The following is an 11,082-nucleotide window of genomic DNA, read 5'->3' as shown; positions in this document are numbered from 1 at the left end:
GTGCTACTACATGGAGCATCAAGAAGCAGCCCACAGGTGCCTCGATAGTTGCCTTGCTGAGAATGGAGGCAAAATATAGGGGTGCTGCGATGGCAGCATGTGAGGTAGCTTGGTTATGTAAGCTGCTTGGAGATTTAGGGCTGCATGTGGACATTTAGGCTGTCATATGTTATGTGATAACCTTAGTAGCATATAGTTGGCCACCAGGAACCCAGTGTTTCATATGCAGACCAAACACATACGTTCATTATCACTTCATCAGAGAGAAGGTCTTGGAAGCATATGTTGATCTCGTTACGTAAGCAGCACAGAGGAGCAGGTAGCTCACATTTTCACCAAGGCCTTGGAGGCAGAGAAGCTTCACAGATTCTGCGAGTCTTGGAGATGGAGTTGAGCTTGAGGGGGAGTGTTGAGATGTTAATCTCAACAAGAGTTGATACTCATGATGTGCATGGGTGACCATTCCACATTTACACCCTTGGCATATGTGGTATCTACTACTGACACATTGGATCTTTGCCGGTGATTCTATAGCCGGACTACACCTACCTAGTCCAACCGAGTTATGACATACCTACCTTCCATCTCACCTACTTAGCGTGTCTACATTATGGACCGCTTGTGCATATTACTCTAGTACTTATGTTGGTTTTCACTTATCTTTTGTAGCCTTCTTTTGAGAGCAAGAAGAAGGAGATTTTAGCCTTCCATCTTTGTGTGTGTGTTATCCATTGTTGTGTGATTGTGTGTGTGCTTGCAAGAGCTCAAGCTCTCTCCTCCCCGAATCTTTTTAGGTGTGTTCCTAAATCTCTAGCTACCCACCTTCCTATTTCTTTTGCCATTCTCAATAGATCAATTTGGGTTGTTGTGGCAAGTTGCAAGGTTGTTCCTGGAAGACCACCTATATTTGATTTTTAACAAGGTCTTATCGAGGTTAATCCTCCTCTTCTTGGGTGAGGCACCTATATTTGGTCTTACCGAGGTTAAACCTTGTCTTCCTAGATGAGGCACATATTGAGGTGTAGTCCCTTCCTGGGCCAAGCATGTATTAGGGTATGTACCTCAAATGAGGCATCATACGACTGTAATTAGTAGGTTCTTGAATGTTGGGACTAGAGTTTCCTCCATGATTTCGCAACATAACTACATACATGTGTGTGAGGATCTCAAAGTCACTCAACATATTGTTAATATCAATGTCATCCTTTGTTAAAGGTTTAACACATTAATAAAAATATCATTAAGTCATGTAATCTAGATCTCTCTCTCTCTCTCTCTCTCTCTCTCTCTCTCTCTCTCTCTCTCTCTCACCCATCTAGCCCATCACCATGATACCAAGTAAACTAACATGTCTCAGAGTAGGCCTTTGACCCTATACCTCGTCCCCCATATCTCTCATCCATCTACACATATTCTTGCCCACTTGTCTCATGCCACTGTCATGATCTACTCGCTACTCGACACCCTACTAGCACATAATTCTCTTTTGCCAGTGCATCACTTGCTTCTACCTATCATTGCATTGCCATTTCCCCATGCTTCTCGTAGTGAGTCATATGCTCGATGTCAAAAAACCCAGCTCCAATATTTGCAGATCGCCATGCCAAGCAACACCATTACCAACAAAAATAATTTGATGTCCATGAGACATTGTACATCGTCATCCATCCATGTTGCCAACCATCACCGTCAAGTCGTGTAGCTTTGTACCTACAATGTAATGTCAATGTGCAATTTCAGCATGGCACTTGAAAAGTTTAGCAACTTTGACACCACCACTAACTGTCACTACCAATCATCACCATTCAAATCTACAACTTTTAATGTCGCTAATTATCACCATCAATTTTGCACCTTTGTAACTGGAGCTACATGCAATGCAATGTCAACATGGAGATCAACATAAGAAACAAGTTAATGGCTCCAACTTTCCCACCTAGCAAACAAAGGTGAGGCTAAGGGATGGTGTGTGGAATGTCTTCAAGGGCACTGACCACATATCAAAGTGCCAAGAGGATTTGTGTCTAGCAAGATAGGAATGACAAAGCCCTTGCCTCATTGGACTCATCCTCGCAGACAACCTCATACATCATGTGGACTTTAACAAACCAACCAAGGAGGAGGTATGGGATAAGCTACTGAATCTTTTTGGCAACAAGATTAATAATCCAAAGTTATTTCTCGAGCGAAATTTCTATAATATAAAAATGAAATGAGAGTAATACCCTAGGAGAACATTTGGGTAACATAGGCTCTATTCTTCAGTAACTTGCTAGCCCAAAAGCAAACATTAATGAAGATGACATGAAGGCAATTCTTCTATCTAGAATAGAACAGGATTTAAATTTTTTTGAAACCCTAATGGCAAATGATGGGATGGTTGTAGTCCTCTCATAGATGAAGACTACCACACTACAAAGAGCAAGATGAAGTTGCATGTGAATTAGACAAAGCCATCATGCTCTGAAAGTTCAAAGGTAAGAACGAAGGCATGACATTTAGATGCAACTTCTATAAGAAGCTTGGACACATTGAAGACAGCTGCTGCAAAAGGATGGCCAAAGCATTGAGACCAATAGAAAATATTTCTCTCAAATGAGGAATATTATGATTGGGTCTTCTAATTTATTCTGTGTGTGTGAGTCAAGGGTTCTTTGCCTGCGGAATTAAATAATCCTTGTGTGCGTTTTCCACTATGTAATAATGCCTTATTGTTATAAAGGCTCCATTGTTCTCTTCATACCCTTGCTTTTAGAGCAAGGGGCTGTTGTTTTTAGGTAAACTGATGTAGGTTTTCATGAGTGGTCAAGCTCTTATATTATTCTCTTCATACCCTTGCTTAGAGCAAGGGGCAAGCTTAGAGAAAGGGGCAATTGTTTTTGGGTAAACTGACATGTAGCTTAAGCCCTTATATTAAGCCTAACATGAGATTTTTGGTGTTGGTGTCATTGGTTCTCTTTTGAACACATGATACAATGTATGGTCCAAATCACCACGGATATTGAAGGTTTCTCAGACAATAGCTCCTTCACTCCAAGGGGGGGTTTGTTGGGATTCGGGGACTTGTAGGTGTGAACACCACCTATGTGTGTGGATAGGATAAGTGTGCCATGTGTCATTAGTTTGGGTGTGTGTATGTGATTTCTATGGGTCAAAAGAAGGTAAAGGCTTCAAGCCTACAAAATCAAGTTGTAGTTTTGCATGTCAAAAGTGTAGTACTTGGGCGAAACAAAAAGAAATGGATTCTGTGAATTGTTCTTTGGTGGTTAGATGCTTTGGATACCATCTTGATGAACGAACTCTTCAACATCCGGGTCATTGCCTGACACATCATCGAACGTTAAACGATCTGATAATTCATCAAAATCAAAGTCACGTTTATTACATGTTGATTCATCCATCATTCTGTCCAAAATGCCCAGGTTGATTCATATGTACTGCAATTATCATACAAGTGATTCATATATTTTGCAAGGATCAAGATAGTTTGCAAGAGAAAGAGAGTAAGGGCATACATCTTGATCCACGTAGGTGGCAATGGAGTGGATTGAGAACTCCTGGCAATGGAGTGAACTGAGAACTCCACAGATTTAGTGCTTTGCTTGGTGTGTCAACCTATCAATTCCAATGCAAAAAAATCCACAATAGGTGAGTGGGCTAGGATTCGAATTAAACACCATAGAAATACCCAACATAAGCTACATACAAGGTTCTTGGGAGGCCATCCTACAGGGTCCAAAACCGTTGTTGTCAGTAAATCCGAATAAAAAAACCGACACCGAAAGCCCAAAGTTAGTGTGGTCCGAGTTTACTTTTCGAGCCTGATTCATTATCCATCGATGATGTCAAACTTTGGCAGCCTTCTTTTAATGGTAGCAGTGTTCACGGCGGAGAATATTTTTCTTCTCAGATCTTAAAACGTGCAATTTTAAAATTTACAAGTTTTTCTTCAATATTTAGAGGTTTTTTTCACTAAAATATAACTAAAATGCTTAAAATTTTGTCGATCTTTAAAATTGCAAAAATAAAATTTACAAGTGAGATCAGGAATTTTTGTAAGGGTTTGTGGGTTTTATGTAAACACTGAATGGTATCCATGTAGCCGCCCCAATTTGAACGATTGATGTCATGCGCTTTCACAGACGACCACCAGTGCTCGAAAAAAACCCGGGTTTAGTGTAATATCACCTTCAAATTTTAAAAGATGCCTGCAAATTTATAGGTGCAAGGTGCGAATACTTGCAAAATTTGAGGGAATATAGTACAAATACCTTCAAAAATAAAAAAACTCTTCAGTGATAATTTCTTAATTTTATATATGAAGGTTTTCTAATTTTTAAGAAAATAGTTTTTTTTTCGAGCACTGCTGTAGCCCGAATAGCTTTTCCCGAAAATCGTGGTTTACCGCTGGACCATGCCGCGATATCCACGTGGATGGCCTCCGCTTGCTTTCGGGACCCGCCTGCGGCGTTGATCCCAACTCTTTCCGGCTTAAGGACCCCGCTGTGTCAGACAGTTGTTGGGTGGTGGTAAGAGTAAGAAGTCTTATTTCTTAAATTGCGAGAGGAGGGTTTGTGTGTCCATTTCTCATGGGGAGAATCAGCCAGTCATCCTACGTGGCGGAGGAAAAAGCGTCGAAAAAAATCAGCGACCGCGTTGGCTTTCCCTGGTGTGGACACGCCAGCCCAAAAGATCTTCGACGCTCGTATTCTTCTTCTTCGGTGCGAGATCTCTTCCGCCTGCCCTGCTTTCTACACGCTTCCATCAAGATCTCGGTCCCACCGACGTGGCCCTTTGCTCTCTGTCGCTCATTAGCTTCGCTTTCATCAGCTCATACTACCAATGCTAATCATCATTATCATTTGTTAAGTATTATTTATTTAGGCCTCTTTCCTTACAGATAAATCATTATTTGTTAGGCCTTTAAACACCATTAGATTACTCTTCAAAGATGCCTCCTTCTTCTTCTTCTTCTTCTTCCTCCTCCTCCATTGAAGAAGCATGCCAAGCCCCAGAGGGCGTTGCCGAAGCTTATAGTGGTGATGATGAGCAGACCAGCAGCCCCTTGATTAGTCCTAATCATAATACTAATACTAATCCTTGCAGTGGGGATGTTGAAGAGGGGCAAGGTGAATCCCAGGGGGGCTATCCGGGTGCTGCTAATTATAGCATTACATGCAATTGTGAGGGCAACAACAGGAAGCGGTGCAGAGGACAGTCTTATCGCAGTTCATGTTTTCGCAAGGACATCGAAGAGGATCAGCAGGTAATCTTAACTATAGAGTGGGATTATGCTAATCAAGGCATAATTAAGAGCAGTTGCTTAATTATCCTTATTGTTTTCAGTACTTCGAACAGATATTAGGGTCCTCATCAGTAGGATGGACGGATGAGAAGCACAGCTCCTACTTGGACTACATGGAAGCTGATTTCATGAAGAGCGTTATGTTTGATGGCAATCTATGTGCAGCCCACAACCAAGCTACAGACCCTACAAGCCTCACGGATTCCTCAGATTTAGTCGATTGTGCAAGCTCCCAACAAGCTAGGGCTATAACGGAGGTCGGTAGTGGGCACTAATCCGAAACTATGAAGGCTATTTAGAGTTAATTATCATGGTTATTGCTATGAGTAGGATTATGTTTAATTGACTAGCTGTTATCCTGGTTACGATCATGATTAGTTTTGTAATTGGTTCGTGCAGTTCAAGGCGTGGCGAAACGGCGGATGGCGGCCCGTTACCGTCCAAGCCCCTGACATCGGGCCGTTGATACCGTTTGTAGTGGCTCTTAAGAACCCTTGGATCAAACATTTTTTGGCGCGAAGAACTAACACAATGCATGCAAGCCCTCTTGTGGAAGGTTTGTTGTTGAAAGCCGCAATTTTATTATAGATTAGTTCTGTGATAGGCCATATTAATAATATATTTCATTGGTTGATGGAGTAGTGTTTCGTTGCAGAAGCTGCTTGCAAACGCTTGAAACCACATGATGCCCAGCAGCCTGCAGATCGACAAGACGAGTCTTTCCTCGTCAAGAAATCTCATTTTTATAACTAGAGCGAGTTATGTTATGGCTTGTGTAAGGAGGTGAGGACTTGGGAGGTTAATCAACCCTCATTAACTTCGCTTTCCTTGTCTACTCTCCACATACTTAAGAGTGCACATTCCAGGATGTTTCATTGAGAGCGCTCTCTCTCTCTCTCTCTCTCTCTCTCTCTCTCTCTCTAGAAGTGTTTTGACACAAAGGATATGGAAAAGAAAAATACATCGTTTTTAAAACGACATCTCACCCATGTAATGCACACCTTTAGATGAAATGGTGTTTCAAAGTATCTTTGTTATTTTACATATTACTCTTCAAAAAAAATATATTGAATATTTACTTTTTTATTTCAAATGTGGTAGGGGAAAAAATTGAAATTGAAATTGAAATTGTGGGGATGATTTTGCAAATATGATTGTAGAAATGTAAGTGTAAATAGCATTCGAAGTGACAACTTCCAATGATTTTGCAAATACTATTGTAGAAATGTAAAAGTGTAGAGGTGAGGCCTTAGGAGGTTAATCAACCCTCATTAACCTCACTTTCCTTGTCTACTCTCCACATACTTAAGAGTGCACATGCTAGGAGATGTTTCCTTGAGAGCTTTCTCTCTCTCTTTAGAAGTGATTTGACACTAAGGATATGGAAAAGAAAAATACATCATTTCTAAAACGATTTCTCACCCGTGTAATGCGCACACCTTTCGATGAAATGGTGTTTCAAAGTGTCTTTATTATTTTACATATTACTCTTTTTTTAAAAATCTATTAAATATTTAATTTTCTATTTCTATTGTGGTAGGGAAAAAAATGAAATTGAAATTGTCAAGATGATTTTGCAAATACTATTGTAGAAATGTAAGAAAGTGTAAATAGCATTTGAAGTGAACTTTTAATCATATCGCACTAGTAAAATGTGTCTCTCCAAATCATAGAAACTCTTTTGTTGAATATAAAGCACAATTTTGAAGAAACTTTTTTGTGATTCTAGAACAACCAACAACTACCCACTTGGCAAATACTATTGTAGAAATGAATTTTCCAAGTGGTTCTAGAACTAACCACCCACCCACTTGGAAAATACTATCATAGAAATGTATTTTCCAAGTGTAAATAGCATCTTAAGTGTGAACTTTTAGTTATATTCCACTAGCTTAGAAGCTTAATGTGTGACCAAATCGTACTTTTGTTGATAAATAGCAAAAAAACACAATTTTGGAGAAGTTTTTTGTGATTCTAGTAAGAACCAACCACCTTTAGCTCAAGAGGGCTCTCTCTCTCTCTCTCACACACACACACACACACACACACACACACAAACATGCACACAATTAGAGTCTCGATCACTCACTTCACTACCACAAAATCCTCTGCATGAAATACTTTTGCATGAAATACTTTTGGATCCTTGAATCCCATACCTTCAAAAAATGTACTACGCTACTTGTTGGTATTAGTTAGTTTGACAACACAACAAAAAAGATGGCTCTTGTTCACTCTTTTTTATATACTTAATCTTCGATTTTATAAGCTTTTATTAACAAAACAATAAAAAAAGAGTGTAGTGTTAAGATTCTTAAATCCATTCTTATTAACATGCTTTCTTGAAAAAGTAAATTTGTTAAAAAAGTCATTATATATATTAAATAATGTCCATAGTTACACAATGCTCCCTCATGAGCCAAAGCAATTTAGAGGCAATCAAAATGTATTATTGATAAGAAGACATCATGTCCATAATTTCACAATTCTTGATCTTCATGATTGTTCTATAGTCAAGAGCTTATTGTAGCCTTGCTGAATCATGTGTTATTGGGTCTTGCTTTTGAGCTGCAATGCAACTCCCCCATGTGGGTGTGTTAGCTTGTCTGTCACATCCTCATTCTATTGTAACCAGAATGTCCTTTGATAAGGGGGTAAAAGCAAATATTTCTATACCTAGATGGAGGCAAAAGAGAATGTCCTTTGCGGTGGTTCTCTCTCACAAAAAGTGGGTAAGGAATAAGTTGGAAACAGAGGAAACCTTCAATCCAACATATTCAAGAAAGCATCCATATCATACAAGAATCTAATAGACCACAAGAAAGCAAGAGTAGAGACGAGAAGAGCTCACAAGTATTCTATTGCAAGGGAATAAATGTGTCTTGCTTAGTGTCAAAATTAACTTATAGACAAGTCTGAAAACATGGTAAGGGTAGAATATTTTTTGTGCTTCTAGCCATCATAAATAGCACTCACAAAGCACTTTATATTTATCATTACATAACAAATTTTGTCTATCAAGGATCTAATTTTAGGAAAATAATACATTTTGAAGAGTCTCTACATTTCATTTGTATAGATATTATTAAAAATACATTTCATTTGTATAGATATTATTAAAAATATAAATTAAGAGTGTTTTATTATTAAATAGCAGTCCTATCTCTAGGACATTATTTTTTGGTCCACCATACTATGCTTTCACCCACAAGTGACTAGTTTTCACACTAGGTTGGCCAAAGTTAAAATTGGTCCAATCATTACTAGTCTTATGTAGGTATGCATATGAAGTTCTACACTTCCCCTATTTGATATTAAGCTCAGGGTAAGGCTGCTTTATATGTTCCAATGGTGTATTACAAAAAATAAGTACCGTTCGAGAACGAGTACGATGTCAAAGCGCTTTACGATAAGTGGGGTTGGTGAAACCATGTAATGTACACCCCTTCCTAACAGTGATTGTGTCCTCGTGTCACCCAATTCAGTGTGGTGAATATGACTACCGAGTTGGAGAGGTGTGGATGGTCAAGGATACGCCATGAAGTTGGCATGCGAGGTTGAGTGATAGATTTGAGACCAATCTGCAAGTAGATGTAATGTATATTGATGATTAGCTTTGGGTAGCCCTAGTGGTAGGAGGCAGCTTAGTGAAGTCGCATTGGTATGTGTAATGTAGAAGTCCTTCATATGGAAAGCCTTTGCTTAACGTGGAAGTGGATTGGGTCCTTTAAATGCAAGTAGTTGTCATGGTGGTGGATTGGGTCCTAAAATGCAAGCAGTTGTCATGGTGGTGGATTGGGTCCTTTAAATGCAAGCAGTTGTCATGGTGGTGGATTGGGTCCTTTAAATGCAAGCAGTTGTCATGGTGGTGGATTGGGTCCTTTAAATGCAAGCAGTTGTCATAGTGGTGGATTGGGTCCTTTAAATGCAAGCAGTTGTCATGGTGGTGGAAATCGTTCACTCCGTTTGATAGGAGGAATTAGCTCCAGGATCACCATGGAATGATTACATGGGTAAATGGCAGTCCAGAGCATCTTGGCTCAAGAGAATGTTATGCCCGATTGTCATAGTTTTATACATGGAGATTGGGCTTCTTCATGGTGGTTAACACATTAGACAAGGTGAGATTGGGTTGTGTTGAATTGGAGTCGGAGTAAAGGCCGGGTTATGTTGCATTGGTCTTCATCATGGTTAACACGTTGGCCCAAGAGAGGTTGGGTTGTGTTGAATTTGAGTAAAGTTTGTTTTAGTAGTGAAGCTCTTGGAGGTACCCACAAGGTTTTTGAGATATTGAGCTTGACTAGTTCTATGACAGACATTGATGACCCGCTTGGGTGATAGCTTTCGCACTTATGCCACTAGCATGGTTGGTGAGATTATGGTTGATATGCCGCCAGTGGATGACAGGCTGTGTGACAACCACTTTGGATTACTAGAGTTATGGCATAGTTATATAGCGCCAACTTATATGGTCGAGTTCACACTATAGACTGACCATTTTGTATGATGTTGTAGGAGAGTACTTTCCCTTTATGTATGTACTCTATCTTTTAGTTATATGGATATGGATATAGAGAAGAGAAGAAGATAGAAGAAAATTTAGCCATCCATATCACTCTTGTGTTTTGCACTCTCTTGTGTGTGTGTGTGTGTGTGTGTGTGTGTTTGTTTGTAAGGAACTCAAGCTCTCTCTCTCTCTCTCTCTCTCTCTCTCTCTCTCTCTCTCTCTCTATGGTATTAGAGCTCTGGTTCGTGTCAGAGCTAAGGAGGCACGAACAAGAAAGCAAGGAAGCGGTACACGAGTATGAACATCATCATCTCTTTCCCTTCTTGGTTTAGGTACAATACCCCTCGGTAGCTCCAAGAGCTACACATCTCCAATTGAGGAGCTGTCTTTACAGGTTTGGAGGTGCCCAAGTGATATGTAGTACTTTGTATTCATGTTTTGTGGCCAGAATTGAATTTCGAGTGCATCTCGGCCTCCGTTGGTGTCATTGCGAGGTATTTTGGATAGTTTCGGGAAGTTTTGGTTGAGAATTATCTTTGGGTGAAATTTGGTTATTGCAGTGTAGTAGGGTATTTTGGGAGTGCAAATGTATTGTTTTGACATTGGGTGTATGTATATGTACTTTGGTCAGATCTAGTGACCTATTGGTTGTGTTAAAGTACCATTGCACAGTAGTCCATATAAGATACTACTGTGTTACAGGTTGCATTTAGAAATTGTGTGTTTGCAAGTTTCTAATTTTTACAAGAAAACATGTTTGACGAAATCAATAACACCTGGTAGTGATCCAGGTGTACGCAAGTCTATGAGGGTTAGGTACCCTGTTGATAGGTTGAGATATGATGGATATACAACCTATCATTATGCTTACATGGTTAAAGCAATATAGGAATTGGAGCCCAATGTTTTGAGTAAGCACTTGGAAATAAGAAATGGGAAGATGCCATGAATGAGGAGATAGCAACATTGGATACAAATGCAACATGGGAGTTAGTGCCTTTGCCTAAGGAAAAGAAGGCAACTGTGGATGTAAGCGAGTGTATAAAGTAAAGCATAATGCTGATGGTTCAATGAGCACATATAAGGCAAGATTGGTGGCCAAAGGTTATGCGCCAACTTATGGCATTGGACTATGAAGAGACATTCAGCCCGATTGTAGGAATGGAAACTGTGAGAGATATCATTGCTATGGCTGCAACAAAGGGTTGGTCTTTACATCAAATGGATGTAAAGAATGTTGAGACTCAAGCTCGATGTCAGCTTGTGCCAA

The 11,082-nt window shown here is 39.7% G+C and overlaps 1 protein-coding gene across 3 annotated transcripts; it reads left to right on the top strand.

Moving 5' to 3' along the window:
* Positions 1 to 4,852: 4,852 nt before the first annotated feature.
* Positions 4,853 to 6,347, top strand: LOC147623529 (uncharacterized). 3 transcript variants are annotated; one of them, XM_086821885.1, is made up of 4 exons: positions 4,853 to 5,266; positions 5,347 to 5,562; positions 5,705 to 5,861; positions 5,964 to 6,347. In XM_086821885.1, exons 1-4 carry the CDS (start codon positions 4,952 to 4,954, stop codon positions 6,056 to 6,058), a joined length of 783 nt encoding a protein of 260 aa, XP_086678011.1. In that variant the 5' UTR covers positions 4,853 to 4,951; the 3' UTR covers positions 6,059 to 6,347. The 3 variants fall into 3 exon arrangements, with proteins under 3 accessions (XP_086678011.1, XP_086678012.1, XP_086678010.1); XM_086821886.1 differs by having other exon boundaries at positions 4,856 to 5,266; positions 5,948 to 6,347; XM_086821884.1 differs by having other exon boundaries at positions 4,869 to 5,266; positions 5,961 to 6,347.
* Positions 6,348 to 11,082: the final 4,735 nt, after the last annotated feature.

The sequence above is a fragment of the Cibotium barometz genome, chromosome 27, assembly GCF_041138505.1.
Source record: "Cibotium barometz isolate CiBa-2024 chromosome 27, ASM4113850v1, whole genome shotgun sequence".
Lineage (NCBI taxonomy): Eukaryota > Viridiplantae > Streptophyta > Polypodiopsida > Cyatheales > Cibotiaceae > Cibotium > Cibotium barometz.
The sequence above is the reverse complement of the archived record's forward strand: the minus strand, read 5'-3'. Positions and strand labels throughout refer to the sequence as shown.

Excerpts from the sequence above, each read along its gene's own strand:
- LOC147623529 (XM_086821884.1), top strand. The coding sequence starts at position 4,952 with ATGCCTCCTTCTTCTTCTTCTTCTTCTTCCTCCTCCTCCATTGAAGAA. Across the intron at positions 5,267-5,346 it reads ACATCGAAGAGGATCAGCAG|TACTTCGAACAGATATTAGG; the intron begins GTAATCTTAACT and ends TATTGTTTTCAG. Across the intron at positions 5,862-5,960 it reads TGCAAGCCCTCTTGTGGAAG|AAGCTGCTTGCAAACGCTTG; the intron begins GTTTGTTGTTGA and ends GTTTCGTTGCAG.